The sequence below is a fragment of the Pecten maximus genome, chromosome 4, assembly GCF_902652985.1.
Source record: "Pecten maximus chromosome 4, xPecMax1.1, whole genome shotgun sequence".
Lineage (NCBI taxonomy): Eukaryota > Metazoa > Mollusca > Bivalvia > Pectinida > Pectinidae > Pecten > Pecten maximus.
In genome coordinates, this window is record NC_047018.1 from 50,662,921 (window position 1) to 50,680,837 (window position 17,917).

At 34.1% G+C, this 17,917-nt stretch overlaps 1 protein-coding gene across 1 annotated transcript in view; it reads right to left on the reverse strand.

Moving 5' to 3' along the window:
- Window positions 1-4,916: 4,916 nt before the first annotated feature.
- The window catches only part of LOC117326619 (receptor-type tyrosine-protein phosphatase alpha-like), a 35,440-nt gene continuing 22,439 nt past the window's right edge, over window positions 4,917-17,917 (reverse strand). The window contains exons 7-23 of the mRNA XM_033883379.1: window positions 17,388-17,530; window positions 14,779-14,966; window positions 14,203-14,290; window positions 13,695-13,771; window positions 13,208-13,244; window positions 12,816-12,913; window positions 11,505-11,633; window positions 11,252-11,397; window positions 10,492-10,627; window positions 9,624-9,770; window positions 8,897-8,996; window positions 8,411-8,484; window positions 7,745-7,870; window positions 7,111-7,227; window positions 6,673-6,830; window positions 6,365-6,500; window positions 4,917-5,569 (exon numbers count right to left, since the gene is read on the reverse strand). Coding sequence (XP_033739270.1) covers window positions 5,501-5,569; window positions 6,365-6,500; window positions 6,673-6,830; window positions 7,111-7,227; window positions 7,745-7,870; window positions 8,411-8,484; window positions 8,897-8,996; window positions 9,624-9,770; window positions 10,492-10,627; window positions 11,252-11,397; window positions 11,505-11,633; window positions 12,816-12,913; window positions 13,208-13,244; window positions 13,695-13,771; window positions 14,203-14,290; window positions 14,779-14,966; window positions 17,388-17,530 — 1,969 coding nt within the window. The 3' untranslated portion in view covers window positions 4,917-5,500. The remainder of the gene's footprint in view (window positions 5,570-6,364; window positions 6,501-6,672; window positions 6,831-7,110; window positions 7,228-7,744; window positions 7,871-8,410; window positions 8,485-8,896; window positions 8,997-9,623; window positions 9,771-10,491; window positions 10,628-11,251; window positions 11,398-11,504; window positions 11,634-12,815; window positions 12,914-13,207; window positions 13,245-13,694; window positions 13,772-14,202; window positions 14,291-14,778; window positions 14,967-17,387; window positions 17,531-17,917) is intronic.

Consider the following 17,917-nt stretch of genomic DNA (forward strand, 5'->3'; position numbering starts at 1 on the left):
TGATATTATATGCGGTCGGAATGTACAAACACAATATCTAACATTCAACTGAATACAGCAATGTTAATTTTATGAATTTACTACCGGATGGTACTCAATGATGAACGTGTGAGAAATAAACACTATCGATGGTTATAATAACGTATAGTACAGGTTTATATTCTAAATGTATCAAATGACAATTCTTATTTCAAATAAAGGGAGGCAACTCTTCATAATGTAGTCTTGTACTTTTAAAAGAGTGAAATAAAATTCGTTTTGATATTTACACTCTGTGTTGCGTTTTCCTATATGTCGTTAATTAAACAACTTAATGTAAATTTACCTTACAGAGTTATGTGATTACTGCCATCGTATTGGCGACAGTCTATCAATTCAGTATTATCATACTGCTTTTGTTATCGTATGATACTAACCTTCCGATTTTCAATTTTCAAAATCACATTTCTCGCGTAATATTTATTTCAAAAAGAAATTGTATACTTTTTTTTATCATTACTGTACATATTATATGGATGTATCAATTTAAACGGACGTGTAGAAGTATTATCAATGAGTTGAATGCCATTATTTGCACAGAAACGGTATAATATGATATACGGTTGTTTTACTTACAAGGATGTAAATCTTTGCAAGTATTTTATCACGTAACTATTTACATAAATGTTAACAAAAACAGTCCATACACATGTTTCTTAATGAATACAAGTACTATTTTCTGTCAAACGGCTCTTCAAATCTGTACTATGTGAACGAGATAAACGTAAACGAGATATCAGTAAAATACTAGAACGTTGAAGATGACTTCTTCAAACCCAGGAGCTGTTACCGTTAATCACTGCTAATTTCAAAGTATGATTGTTCTCTGGTGTTTTAAGAATGCATCCAACAGGGGCTAGTCAGAGAAGTTCAGGAAGAAAATATGTATTATTCGAGTCGAATGTTTTCAGCGTGTGATACCTGATTAAGTGCATAGAAACGAGGGAGTTTTTGTATTGAGAGTTATGAATTTTATTTGTTGATCCTGATTTTCACATACCTTTGCTTGTGAAGTAATTGTTTATCAACAATTTCTATTGTATAACATACGAACTATACAATTCCTTATTTCCCATATGATAAAAATGTGTCAGTGTCAATAAATACACAGAGTTCAGAGTATATTTGCGCCTTTTCATCTGTTAACTAACATTGAATTTTGTTCTAAATGCATTTGAATAAAGATAATAATAATCATAAACTAGATTTGATCAAGATCAAAACACGGGATTTCCAACTAGAAAATGATCGCAGACATGTTCTCATTCTGACGAACGCTTTTGTACGTTTTACCTACGAGTTCTCTTCGTTTTCTCTTCGCTTTCCTTCTTTAACCAATCTTTAAAATAACATTTTCTTTCACATACGAAGAAAATAAACCGTTTAAAATAATTTGAAATTTTCGATTTTGTATCATTTGACCTCCGTGAATCGTGTATCTCATACCTTGTATCGTGTTTACTGTACTGTGAATCGTGTATCCCGTACCTTGTATCGTGTTTACTGTACTGTGAATCGTGTATCTCGTACCGTGTTTCGTGTTTACTGTATTGTGAATCCCGTCCATGTATCATGTTTCCCGTATTGTATAATGTATCAAGTAACATGTATCGTGTATCACATACCGTGTATCCTGTAGTGTGTATACCGTACATTGTACCTTGTATCGTGTTTACTGAACCGTAAATCGTGTATCTCGTACCTTGTATCGTGATCATGTTTGTCATACCGTGTATCGTGTTTACTGAACCGTATATCGTGTATCCCTTACAACGTATCGTGTATCCCGTAACGTGTATTGTGTATACTGTACCGTGTATCTCGTACCAAGACCGTGTATCTCGTATCAAGTATCGTGTATACCGTACAGTGTATCGTGTATCTAGTACCATGTATCATGCATACCGTACCTTGTATCTCGTACCAAGTATTGTGTATACCGTTCCGTGTTTCGTGTGTACTGTACCGTATATAGTGTAGCTCACTCCGTGTATCGTGTTTACTGTATCGTATATCGAGTATCGAGCATTTTCTTCTATAGATGATCAAAATAAACAGATTTTAAAAGAATTTAAAATTTTCGTTTTTTGGTCATTTGACCTCGGTGACCTTGAATGAAGGTCAAGGTCAGTGAAAAGCAATCGACTTTGTAGCCCTTTATACAAGCTATCACTGTGCCAAATATCAAATCTGTATGTGTAAAGATAAAGGAGTAAACAGAAATTAAGTGCATTTTGGGACAAATTTGAATTTTGGCGGGAAAACCAACATTTTTCAAAGTGCCATTTCTACGTCATTTTTCATCGCACGACCATAAAACTTGCACCGTTTGTCTTCATTAATCATGCACTTCGTAATGCAATTAAAAAAATAACTCATTTTGAATTTTGAATTTTTGACCTTGACTTGACCTCGCGCTTAGACCTTGACCTTGACAAATTTTCTGATAACATATTTAAGAGAAAAGTGAGCCCCACCAATGTTCTACAAGAGGCATTGATTGTTCAAGGGAAAAAACGAACAGACAAAGAACCTGATTCAAAAGAAGTTTTGTTTTATTTTATTTTTTTGGCTTATTTGACCTTGAATGAAGTTCAAGGTCATTGAAAAATAACTTCTTTTGTAGCCACTCTTACGTTCTATGGTTGTGCCAAATATCAAGTCTGTATGTGTTTAAATGAAGGAGCTGAAAAAAATTTAGGCATTTTTGCTAGATTTTTGAATTTTGGCGGGGAAAACTTTGAAATTTTCAAAGTGCCATATCTCCGTCATTTTTCATTCGATCACTAAATTTTTTTCACATTCCAACTCAGTGGTCCATGCTCTTTCATTTGTTATTGTACAGTTAACTCGATTAGAGAATTTTATTTTTGACCTTACATTCAACCCATAGCGAGGTCATGACCTTGACACTTTTTCTGATAACATGGCTGAGAAAACGTTAGCCCCGACAACGATCTGCATGACACACCGAGCGAGAATGAAATAGAACGATCGTGTATGAAGTTATGGTCGTTCAAAGAAAAATCTGTGTTTTGACCTGTGACCTTGACCTTTGGACTAATGATCACCAAAATGGCAGACAAATCACCAGTTCGGTTGTTCGGTATCATGTACTGTAATACAAACGTTTTATCTGTGTGCGTTTTTGCTAGAAAGTGTTCACAGCAAGTGTTAAGAATAATAAGAATAATAAGAAAAAACATAACAATAACAATAGTGATTTCCATCCGAAATGGAAATCCCTAATAATAATAAAAAGAAAAAACATAACAATAACAATAGGAATTTCCATCCGAAATGGAAATCCCTAAAAAGAACAACAACAACAAGAACGAAAACAAACAAAAGAACAAACAAACAAAAACAAAAAACAACGGAAAATGCAATAATTCAGAATTGTCAACTTTATTAAATTGTAATAAAAAAAACAGCATCATTTATAACAAGAGGTTCATGGGCCTGAATGATCACCTGGGTTTTGATATATTTCAGTCTAGTTGATCCATTTTATCACTGACCATCAGGTCGTGGGGGTCGGTCGGGGTCAAAATGTAAATACCATAAAGGTGTCATCCCAAACTAGGTCGATTTATTTCCAATTACAAATCAACAAGTGATGCCGTTAAATGTGAGTTTCCTATATTAAATTACAGTAATTTATTGATAGTAACTATTTTACTCCCGTCCCAGGGGACACTATTTTTGACTCCGTAGGTCCTCGGGGGATCTGGACAACAACAATTCAAAACTTGGATGGTCTCTAGTCACGCGAAGTTTATTCAGAATTTCATTTCATGTGTTTCAGAAAGAACGGAAGACGTACGACGTATGGCGATGGACAAAAGGCGATAAGAATAGGTGAAAAATAACAACATTCCTCATGCTCCAGTAAGCTTCCAAATAGCGACTTATAGAGACCAACCAACCAATTGATTTCCCATAGACTTTAGTGTTAACATTTTCGAGTATTTCATTAAAATTCTTGAATTCAATATGACAATTATGGTTTATAACAAAAGTTTAGGGTCTGATATAACACCTAATCAAAAAAAAGTTGGGTCCTTCAGCTCAAATTTTCTCCAGGGTAGCCATTTTGAAAATGGGTGAATTTCGCAGTAAAAATTCTCAAAAATCTTAAATGTTTACCTATTAATTGTTATTACCTGAACTTTTGGGAAAAAAACCAATCGGACTTACGAAATTAATATCAACATTTCTAATTGATAGTTTCCTATCAGGCTACATATCTATTTTCTCGCTTCATAACATACAGGCCAATCAGTGGCTGCCAGACATTTTATCCTTGGCTCAACTTTCTATACACAGACGCTGTTTCAAAAATCTATTTTTTCAATTGGTTGGTTGTTCCCTATCAGTGCAATATCATGTTAGTCTTTTTGTAGAATATTAATATTGGATATTTTGATATTGTTGATAAGTACTCATTTTCATATTCTGCTTTATTAATAACAATAAACATGGGATGAAGCGATTGTCAGTCTCCGTATAAGTATCAATTCATTATTTTGAAAATTAAATATACTATAGGTACGTCAAAACCATTTTTCATACTATAAACACAGCGATGTATATGCCATTGTCACAAGACAAGATTTTCGTTTGTCTTGATAATAAGGCAACATGTCACAGACTTTGTCCTTGGTGAAAACTTCATGTTAAATAGATTCATATAACAATATATGGCACCCAGCAATTTATAATCAGAAAAATAGGTTTATGTAAGAAACAATCCATGAAATTCTTATTTCAGTGAGAGGGGGTATGAACAGCAAAATATTAGCACAAGAATACATAGAACATTCTTATTCAGAGCGATCCGCCGTATATATAGAGCTGGGTCGCTGCATATGGGGAAGAAAAGCAAAACAAAATAACAATAAAAATACACAAATTAACAATGTAACGCTGCAATAAACCTTCAATCTATTTAAAGCAAAATAAAGTATGTTTGCAATATACAAAAATATATATAACAATGTAAAATAATAAGAAAACGAATGAGATTCAATATCAGTCAAAAAATAACAAATAAAAACATCCCACAGAAAACAAAAAATTCCGTACACTGGTAAAAGTGATATGTAAAACATCAGTATGCATATATACAACATAATTACTTTCTAACGAAATGAGTGAAATCCATGATAGAAGAAAAAAAACATTGCTATTTGTTTTGATTAATTGTCGTCGCGTCATTGAAAAAAAATGCTAGCATATGGAAAGATTCAGGTATTCACAGGAAAATTGTCACGTTCTGCAAGCTATGGAAGCTAAAGTATATACACATCGGTAGTGGTATCCAGGTACTCATTAATCAGTTCATGTACACGTCGTTGGTATCCAGGTACCCATTAATTACTTCATGTGCATGTCGGCGTTATCCAGGTACTCATTAATTACTTCATGTTCACGTTGATGGTTTCCAGGTACTCATTAATCAGTTCATGTACACGTCGGTGGTATCCAAGTAGTCTTTGATCATGTTGTAGCAGGATTGGTACTGGTCCTGAAAGTTTAAATTTAATTTCATTTGATCGAAAATAAACAGTGAGTCATTCCGATGATGATGATAATAACACGCCAAAATGTTGGGATAGGTAAATACATTTTCCAGACCGACATAGCAACAAGGTTGGCAACAACAAAAAAGAAGAAAAAAATGGTTTGTCTTCATCCGATGCAAACGACTGAAATACCTTTTCTATAGTATAATATTTATCGCTGAACCTAATTACATCTTATGCTGATCAATGGAAATGGATACATGACATAACATTAACCATGATTTGACTAATATCCGAATTTAAGATTAACATAATATTTTTGAGGTAAATAGATTATAACTGTAGATACAGGTTGATAAATTATTTATTAATAGTAGTGAATTGTGCTAAATAAAATGTTCACAAAAAAACAACAAACAAAACAAGCAAAAAACAAACAGACGAACAACCAAAACAAAAACAATAATTATAAATTAAAAAAAGCCATACTAAAATTTGGATTATACCTTAATCAAGAAAACCGCCAGGAAAGCATAAGAACAATAGATGGAAATGTAATGGAAATAACGGAGTCTCTGCTCTGATGATTCTAGATCAGTTACTATGGGATGTAATATTCTCCAAGTTAGAATCTTGGTAGTAGAACAATTGCAGCATTTATTATTAGGTTTAAAAAAGGTTGACGTTCGTATTGAACAAGAAACAAATTCCTAACGTAATCATGATGGCGACGAACATATTATTGCTATCATCGACTAAAGCTCGTCTTTAAGCAGTGAACATGTCAATATACGTACAAAATTGGTCACAAATGCTGGACGTCGCACAAGCAGCTGACGTGAAATCTGAAAGATATCTACTTCTTCGTCGCTCTTCATTTGGTCTCGGGCATTACTGATACAACAGAACAGCCCACTCTGGGAATAGCCATCACTGAAACATCAAAGCAGCATGATTATATGACGTAGAAAACAAAATAAATGTCTCTCACATCCTTAACAGTCGTTGATAATGTTTGCTGACGTCTCACAAAGTATATAATACTAGGTATATTCACTGACGTATAAAGTATAGCATAGATAAGTATGAAGGTAAAACTACATACCGACACATGACTATTGTTGTCTTGGTATCGTCCGATTTGCGTCTGCTGTCAACAAGTTCCAGTAGGTGAAGCAACATGGACGAATCCTTGGGGGCTGATGATTCTCTACCCCATCCAGTCACGTGGAACACTCGAACAGTGGAATTAAAGCTGTTCACCTGTGAGGAATACATTCCAAATACCTATATTTACATGCAAAATATAATAAAACTGAAATGTGACACTACCAGGACTTAGAAATAGCACTGCTGACATAGAATATAACAAAACAACGTCTATTAAGATATTTCCAGGAAGTCATTTATATGAATGTAGGATAGAGATGACCTGGGCACCGAATGTTGTTAAAGACTGAGACTCACCCTTACGAAATATTTAAAGGAACATTTATTTATTTATTTTGTATCATATTATAATATTATAATATTTATACATTACCGCGTTTTCGATTGCAATTTCAAGCAAATCAACATTTGCTATCGTTGAAGATTTCCCCCTGTGTTCCAACGTAAAATCTCCGATAGATTTATCTTCGTCTTCACTTGGAAGCCAATTCTAGGATAGGTTAAACGTATGATGTTAAAATGTAATGTGATTATATCTTGATATATGGATTGTACAGTCCAACGAGTGCTCAACTATTTTATAGTTTATTCGCTTAAACACTAATTTACTGGACAACATGCCTCAATTTTATCGTAAAGAAAATTCTTTGAGTGTTACAAGACCATGGCACATGTCGTGTGTTGGACCTCTGTGATGTCACACATAAATGACATCACAGGTCACTGATGCAATACTACCACCGACTGAACAGTTTGGAATATAAAAGTTATACCAATATGAACATTCTCAGAGATAGACTTTTTAAAAATCCGTTTTCAGTTTAAAATTTAATGATAAGTTTTCTTTGATTTTGTGAATCAAACCGGCCACAGACTGGGGCCCATCAGAATATATGGCTTTACGGTAAATTATTGTGTTTGTTAAATCTCAATATCCTGATTTTGATAGATGAAATTAAAGATGAGAGTATCTACTTTGGGTAATATTTGTGTGGAAATACACGTACAATCTCTTCCGGCTGGATGATGACTATTGTCTGACAGCTGTGGTCCATTATCATCGTCAACAGATCCACCACGGTGTCCTCCAGAGGAGTCTGTGTGACGATGTACCCAGATTTGGATGTATAGGACTATGTGAAATGATAAACACATATCTTTGACATTATACATCAGAATGGCAATTTTGACAAATTTCTTGTAGGCAGAAAAAATGTGAATGAAAGGTTCACCCAATATAGACAGAAAGAAATTATAGAAAAAGCCCCAATAAACAGGTGTAATTTCAGCAACGAGATTCAATGGAAGAAAAGAAACCTTATATTGTTTGATATCATAGAACTTCAGTACGTTTAAATTAGCTGTAATACCATTCATATTAATCGCAATGTTTCCCCTATTGACAAGGAAAAGTAAGCATAATCCACCAAAAATTACGAATGCATGTCCTCATCTATATTATTGAATAATATTACAAAAGGTTACAATGACCTACATGCAATTATCAATATAGATTTTATTCAACGATGCTTTGTTATCAATTCAAATATTCACCTATCAATCATATATAGACATAAATTTAATTTTGCATCATTCTTATTAATTAACTATTAGTTAATCAATTAACACACATATGCTAATCAATCGATTAAAACCAGATGACAGATACTTACAGGCACTGACACTGCATTGATATAATCCGGTCTACCAGTAGCCTGTGATCGAAGGTACGCCCTGAACTTGTCAACTGAACAGAAGCATCATTTCATTGTCATTAACACAATTTTATACTACATATTAAGTACTCTCGTCGATTTTTCATTATACATGGTAGTCTATGACCGGTTGTGTAATGTGGAGAAAGGAATGTCACTTATCGCTTCAATTTTCGATAGAATTATATACAAACATGCCATAGTTCATTAAAAGTAAAATCATGAATACATGTAAAGTTCGTGTCACAAAACACGTTTGAGATTTGCTTCAGACTACAGGTAAAACACAAAAATATGAACTATCGTCAAATACAATGCTTACAGTGATTACATTGATAACTATCCGAAGATTCCGTCGTATGAGGGGATAACTTGATGAATTAGAGATTATCAGAGCTACATCAGTTATATACCTATATTGCGTCATGTTTGATGGATTTTTACCTGCTAGGACAGATAAGGTCCTGTTCTTCATCTTGTTGGATGGTAGTAAGGCGGCTTGGTAATCTGTCTCAGTGTAAGCTGGTTTCATAGACTGTGTCAGCTAAACACAATGTTTGTTGTAAGATTTATATAGTGGTAAATATATGTAATGACGCGAAGTAACACTCAATGTACGCGTTGGAAAAAGATGAACTAAAGAAAGAATTGCTTAAATGAACTGTTGGTTTAAAATCGTCAAGTTACTCAGGAGACGGAGATATATATAAACCTGTATTATGCATGGTGTAGGTACACCACACAAAACAACCTCTTTTTCAATGAGGTATTGTGTGTTGTAGAAAATTCTACGTTAAATCTCCTCAAAGTGGGTACATACATAATTTTCTTTCATATGAATAACATTCTTGTAAGACGTATCTATCAGTGAACATGTAGACTGAGACATGAGGTTAACCTTTCAAAAACGAATATCAAAAGACAGATCTCGGCAATGTTTTAAATAAAGTTTCTTTCTCAATTCAAAAACTCTCCCTCATACGATTCCTCTATATATAAGTTTATAAGCTCAGATATCAATAGTAATAATAACAAATTTCCGTTGTATTCAGTGTACTCCTTTAACAATAATGTACTCTTTTCAAATATTGCTATTTTGCAGTTCCCTTGGCTTTTTTAATGATATCGAATGGAAATCAAAATTATACATTAGTGGAAAATGTGATATTACCTGGAATTCCTTTCTTAGCTTTGTTTGGTTCGTTGGGCCGTCATTGGAGAGAGCAGTAAGTGTCGTGTGGTACTTCATTCTTGGAATCAGGGTGTCTGGCATATCGAAGGCTTCGATAAGGAGCTGGTGTACAGCTATGTATTGTTCCTGGATAAAAATATGTGTAGGCATTAAGGATATTTAATATCATCTCATAATTGCTAATAAGTGCTGTACATTACAAATGGGGTGTATTTCGCTAAACCTACGACACGCATGAAATGCGCCTCGGATGTAATCGCGAAATGATGAAGGATTTAATCGTGGGAATGATAAGATTTCTGTTTGTCAACATCGTTGTTTAGTTTGATAATATGACACTCTTGGAGACACTTGGATAATTTTTCTGTACAAGGCTGATTTTATGTAAGAACGTACCAGAAAAGGCACTAAAAACCTTGCGAAATGTTTAAATTTTACCTACAGATATGTTAAAGATGTCATATCTTTAAATAGACGAAAAAAATGTGTATGGCAGTTGTCGATGGTGAATTACAAGACACGCACTCTTTTAGGGCCCCTGGTCTTATTGTGTTTTTCAGGTGCATCAACGCAAATTTATATTTTGTTAATATTCCCCAATGTGGATTTGATGACAGATGCTCGTACGTTCTTTTGGGGCATTTTTGAGAGAGAGAAAATATTACCCCCCGCCTTTCTGAGTAATTACAACCTAACTTCGTGCTCCGGCCAGTACTGAACATATATATTAACATTACATAGAAATATGAATGGCTAGGAATATATAAGTATTGTTAAATAAGACATTGGCATATAATCTGAAAAGTATTAAAGCTATTTCATAAAAAAATAACAATGTGTTACTTACTGCAGTTTGAACCATATTGATCCTATCCTTCCGCATGGTTTTTATGTATTGCATGACGTCAATGTGTCCGAATTCCTTTCCGTATTCAAGGAGAGCATCCAGGGCAATGAATGTTCCAGTTCTACCGATACCAGCACTGTTAGATAATCATTTAATTTATTTATTAGCGTCGGTGCACATCAGATTTAAAACATGTGATACAATAAAAATAACAGTGAAATAATTTCCTCCTGACAACAACCTGGATAACTTGATAAACCCATTTTAAACAAGACATGATTCGCGACATATACTGGAAACCAATTTAGAGACCACAGAACCAAATCAAAAATAGATTGTGGGTTTTCCCTGTTTTGGCAGATGATTTGATAGGAAGTTGAAAGCATCGGGGCCTGCTGATTGCATATTTTCATGTGTGGGCTGGGCAATACATTAATTTTTTTCTTATTTTTAATTTTTTTTTTTTGTCAGTGGAGTTAATCAAGTGTGTATTTTTTTGCAAATTTAGGTGATTTTTTGGTGCTGCAATTCAATACAATATGTTGCCCCACATATAAAAAAAGTTCAAATTGGAAGAACTTTTAAATATTCTACTTTCAGGTTTGCGATATGACATTCTTCAAAAGTGGAGCTAGTGGACCAGTGCTGAAACTCCTTTTAAGCAGAACAGTGGTAAACGTTAACCTTATCGTCCATGAGAAAGCATTTGGTTCCGTGGTTCATTAAGAACGAACGGTTGATAAAGGTCTCTTCTTCTTACCTGCAGTGAACAACCATTTTCCCTGTCAAGACCGTCTGGTAGTTCATCACGCGGCGGTGGAAGACAACGAGTTCATTTGGGTCTGGAGTCCCGTGGTCGGGCCACGTGGTATAGTGGAACTGATGTATCTGACGTACTGACTTCGTCTGAATGAATAGTTAAGAACATTTAGAATAATAGTGATCAATGTGCATACATACATAAAAATGAAGTTTGACTTTTCTAACTGTTGGTATTTCAGCATTATCTATACCTTCTTTTCTGATACTGTAAGATCGCGGATGACGTAGAAGGCATACGATCTTTCTCTGTCCATAGTGATGCTGAAAGTTGCCGTGGTCAAAGGTTCTCCCTCATCTGGCCAATACTTGTCGCACTTCGGCTAAAATTTGGAGAGAGAAAATAAGATTGGCATTGATGATCAAATCGTTCAACTTAGGATTAATCTAGAATTTTTTATATCATATCTATCGACATTTCATCTTATTTGTGTTCTCTGCCCATTTTAAACAGAGCAGACCTAACGGTCTCCACTCCACGGTTGAAATATTCCTCTAGTCCCTCTATACTAGACAGTTATCATACCTGTCTCGTCAAAAATATAACACAACTATGATGTTTAATATGTATAGTTGCCAACAATATATTGTCTCAACAACTATCTGACTGCGCAAATGCTAACAATCAATTTGTTTTCACGTTCAGGGTTAGAAACGAAAGATAAAAATGATAAGGCATTGATTATATGAAACCTCTTAACAATGATCTACTGTGAAGTATAAATTATAAGGAAATATACAACAGTGGTTCGCTTCTCTCGATAAAGAATTTTAAAAAAGACCTCTAAAAATGTTTAATACTTGCGTCTTCTTAAAAAACATGACATTCAAAATATTGAAATAAACGTGTATGCTGTGAGCTCCGGGACTAGAATGAATACCTTACACATCCCCTTATCACTGACTCGAATATCTCGTGCATAAGACAAACATCTTATGCATATCCAAGAATATATGTAAATGCGACTGGTCGTATTTGGTCAACGCCAGCGCAGGAAATGATATTATGTTACCATCTCTGTTCCGAGATCGCATTTTTTAGTTCCTTTGGGTAGTTGATGTATCACTATTTTTAAAATAGCATTTTCATTCAATAATTCAATTTCAAAGATTGATTAAAGATTGGTCCCCACATTTGTTTGCTCATTACTTGTTCCCCGAGAAATTATTTAGTAAGTTTTAGTTTTCCTTGATTGTCTAAGATATAACCTTACCTTGATACCTTATTTGTAAGCTAATTAATTTTTTTATTTTTAAATATTAAAGCCTACCAACAAAAATCACCTCTAATTTTTTCGAATAAAATCATAACTTGGCAATCCGTTACGTATACTAGTAGAGTGAGCATGACAATACCCGAAATGACATTATCCGAAATAGGGTAATACAATCATTAATAGTGTACTGTCGTTGTAGAAAAACAATGTAGATATGACGGAAACTTTCTTTAAATGCAATCATTGTATATCATAAATACAATTAAAAGTGTTACAAAATGTCCATACCCTTCCTCCTTCTATGATATTTGTCAACATGACAATTTTACCGGTCTGCAGCTGCCATATCATCCGCCAGAAATCATTTACAGTACCGGGCCTTGGTCCTAAAAATTAAATATAAATATACAGATGTTTCTACAAGGACATACAGCGTGTCTTTATTGTTATTCCAGCTAGTTACATTAGATTTTTTGTATTTCTTAACGTAGATGGCTGTATGAGAGAAAACCATCTGCGATCGTGTGAACCTATTTTATGAAGAAATAAGAAAACAAGGTACATGATATTTTTTTGAATGGAATATTTTATTATAAACGACTTAATTTCAAAGGTTACTAAGCATTAACCGGTGTTACAACTATGTGTAATTAAGTATTCTCTGGTTCACACATGCTTACCTTGTGTTGCTACGTATTCCGCAGTTTTTCTAACACTCTGTAAGATATGAAAAAAAACCATTGTAATATCTAATAGTAGCCTTATCATAATATATAATTAAAACATATTATATTTCATCATTTGATACCTCCATAATAAGTTTCTGACGTTTTGACGTTTGACAAATCGTTAAGATAAGGAAAGTGGTGTCAATGATCTTAAAAAAACCGGGCGAATGATGTTTTATATAAACTTGTTCAGTGTATAAGATTTATTGCATAAGGAATTTACAATTATATATATGGGGCAGCCACATTTAGTTACAGGTTGGAAGGGAAGTTTTTCCTTCATTTGTGGTATTTAGTACAACCTATACGCTTAAGTATGAGCGATTTTACTATTTTCGTCACGACTAGATAGAAACAGACTCATATAATTGACAATCAATGTTTAGTAAGTATTAGTTTCCGAGTTGTGATTCTGTTATCTCTCATTAACTATACTAACATCGATGTAATTGGCGTTGATGTAATTGGAGTGTGGATCTTTGTCAACTGTATCAAGTATCACACGGGAATGATCATCTGTAAAAGATAGCATGGCGATCCTGTATGGCAGATTTACAATATACTTTAACATTGTATAGAAAAAAGGATCGTCTTTTTCAAGTCATGAGTGAGCGATTTGTATAATAAAAGTGTACAACGACCTAAGACGGTTCGTCTATTGATAGAGCGCGTGTATACACGCTTCATATGTAAGCTACAGGTTCAACTTAGTCATAGCTTGACAAAGGGCTAAATCGATCTTGTGACGTTGCGACACCTTGAACACGTTCATTGTCTTTTGTACAAAGTAACATTTTGATATAGGAAAAAACAGATCGATAATTTAAATACATTTTAGTTCCTAAACGGACAAAGTTTATAAAAGATACATTATTATCATTTAATAATTGCAATATTATTTTATTTTCATTTTCTCGTGGATAATAATTGAACAAAGATATACTTACAGGGAAATGTGGTTTTAAATCTGTTCTTTGCTTTGTTTTGTTGTAACATTCCAATGGTATGTGCATGTAAAGCTCCAGACGGTATAGACTATTAACAGGAAAGGAATGTACAAGTGGAATCTTGTTTTTGTTTTTGTTTTTAGAAACGCAACAAAATTCATAATATAAAAAGGATTGTCCTTTGGTTTTTATTCGTTGATATTGACTTTCTTTTTAAATTACATATATGTTACTTTTAAAAGATGTTTCAGGAAACATGTTATTTTAAAACGATTGCTTATTAACCCTACTTATGAAGGAGACAAAAATTGAGATGATGTCAAACCTTGAATACCAAAGTCTACAGTCTGTTTTCAATATAATTTGTTTGTTATCTGTTTGTAATGTATCTTTCCTTACACGCATACATGTCATACAGTATGCAATATACTATTAATAAAGTCAATCATTTTCATAACATAAGTATAGTTATCTATTTCTTTTTCTGACTTCATTGTCTCGTTTGAATACAGCGTACATTACCGTATATCCTGTAAACTGTTTACACTTTGTTTTTGTTTTTTTAGATTACTGTACCTTGTATTCGTTCTCGAAAGCCTTGGCCTTGTTTTTCAGTTTTGTTTGGACAAGAGATTTGAGGCTGGAGACAGGAAATCCAACAGGACCGGTATTATAGTAGACGCTACCACTAGATCCGGGCTCTCTTCCTACCTCCTCAGTGTTAACATAAACATTGACTGTGTCCTCGTGTGGCTCGTCTGGATCTGTTATGTACATCACACATATACATTAGTTTCTGTACCGTGCTATGCACTACCAAAAGTTGTATATACTTTCCGCAATTAAAAAGCCCAACAAGGTAAGCTTCTCTTTCTCCGTTAAGGTTTAAAGTGAATGAATAGGTTATAGCATCCAGAAGAAATTGAACCTCTATATTTTGTACGTAGATTTAGGTTTTATGTTTAGGACTCTGTCATTAGTTGATTATTTGATTGTGTTAGTAACAAAATGCTTGTAAAATCTTGGTGTAATTTTTATACATATTTTGGAAAAAAATAGAACATACAGTGACGGCGATGAAGCATCTATAACATTATTCATCATATCTATTCAGATATTCAGGTTTGCAAGAATATATAAGGTTTGTTTCTTTCACAGAACATTTAATCTTAATTACCCCTGAACTGTATTACATTTTTACCATTGAAATGTTCATTCTAAAAATAATATATTTTCACTAGTGAAAAATATCACTTTGATTTGACTGATCAATGGTATTACTTTAAAACTACCCGGTATATTTTGCTATATATGTAATCAACAGAATATCTAATATTCTCTCATATCTCGCCATGTTGGATAGAGTTTGCCCATGTAAGATAGCTATGTAAGATAAATCTATCTTACATAGCATTTCACGCGCGCGGATTAATCTGCGTTCAAGGGGGACAACTCTCACAACGTCGTCTGCTTGTGTTCACATCCGACAGTCCTTAACCTCGGTGTCGGTTTTGAAACGTTGGACTTAACTATGAAAATACATACATTCTTAGATAAATATATATCATATCAGCAGTAAATCAATAGGGCTACACGGTTAAACGATTAGACGTTTCATCTGAGCGAACATATAACTCTGTTACTGTAGACTAGGCTTACAGGCCTGTTGTAACAGTTAACAGTATTACAGACTGGCCTACCCGACAGATTTGTCATTTGTCATTAAAAACATGTAAACACACACAATCACCTGGCAATGACAGGAAGTAAAATAAAAGCCATACATAAAAAAAAAGAAAAAAGAAAATGTCAAACGTCACAACCTATGAAACGGTTCTGTTTGCGTCAGCCGCTGAGGGGGCCCTGGAATTTGTTTACTCTACTGTACTGTCAGCAACTGTTAGGCCTACTCAGTAACCTGTGTATTTGGAAGTTGGGAATTGGCTCTTAAATGAACGAACATTCGGTAAAAATGACACCCCTCGATGTTCATATAAAAATATTTATTTTAATTGTAACTCAGAGTCTATATTTGTGTAGAGTAACCATGAAAACTAACTGCCATCCTAGCCTTTCAATATGATCATCGTTAGCCTATCGACTGACCTACCTTCGTCATTCCATCAAGACAACCGGTTAAACACATATAATCCTATGTCACAGAAAAGATCGAATACTCGTATAGAGTCACTGTTCGCTGGTTCACACACGAAGTTGCCAAAATCACAGTGAATTTAAAATTACCAGCCACGAAACATCGCCGCGTCATGGCGATCGAGATCGACATCACTCTCAATATCCTTGAACTATGAATGGAATTCCAATGACAGTCGTGACGTCATGCAGTGACGTAGTATTTTATAAAAAAAAAAATGACTTGACATTTTAAAGTACAGTGTGTCCTGTGAAATGATTAAATATGTCGAGGTGCAAATCAAATTAAATGTGAAGTTGGAAAACTCATTTCAGCGTTGGCTTTCAGTATTGTTGATAGAACTTCTTTTTCTCGGATGTTGACAATTTGATCACGGCCACGTAAAAGTCGGTCAAGTTACGGTAATTTTTATCGGCGAATTGTTCATTCGTTCATCACTTAACCACAAAATGAATGAAATTTGTGTGCAAACATAGTTTGTCAAAATAGGGTATGATCTTTCAGAATATCACAAGTATATTTAGTAAAAAGTCAAATAAAGAAATTAAAAAATGGAAGAAAATGGATGGCTGAGGGACACTTTCGCCAGAAATTCGGTAATGATATGAGAGAAAAAGACTCTTTCATTATGTGTGTATGAAGGATAGGGATATTCCACCCTCGGGATCACAAAATGTGGTAAAACCCTCGGCAAGCCTCGGGTTTCACCACATTTTGTGACCCCTCGGGTGGAATATCCCTATCCTACATATACACATATGAAAGAGTCTTATAGTATATTTTGAAAAATCAAAATATTAGCCTAACTCGTGAAATATATTTGCTATTACTGAAGACACTGTTAGATATTCTCTATGTCTATCATAGCAATATCGAAACATGTTTTTATGATGTCGATCGTGAGCATTGGTATTTGCTGCGCATATTTTTTGCAGGTGGGTATGTGAGACGAAGGGATTTGAGGCCAGGATAATAGTCTCCCTTTATTATTTTTTCTATGTTTTGTTTCTCAAGATGAAACCTGGATCACCTAATGGATTACTGTAGTCGTTTCTCTCTGCAACTCCAGATTTGCCAGATGGGTCTAGCGGTTCGTTGTAAATGGTCTTCTTGTGTACATTGGAACGGCCGATATCAGTAAAGGATTCCTGTTTACCATCACTCTGGCGACGTCTGTGGAAATATGGCACGAATACATCGAATATCACAAATGTATAAGTATGAGGCTCCTCGTGCAAGATGAACTTGTTGAATAGTGTGTTTTAACAATGCACTTTCATCAATGAAATATTTTCAATAAAACTGTGACTCTCGAAATCGATTAAAAGGGGAGAGGGTCAACACATTGATGGGTGGAATGAAACACAGGAGGGTGAGTCTTTTTCGCTTCTTGGAAGTGTCACGTCATCAAAAGAGGAATCGATGTATAGGTTATGTGTATTGTATATAAATATATTCTGCTATGCAACCATATTTGTAGAACAATTTAAAAACTCTCATATAAATTATTAATTATGTGTAAATTGTACATCTTAGCTACATGTTTTCTACATCTCTATA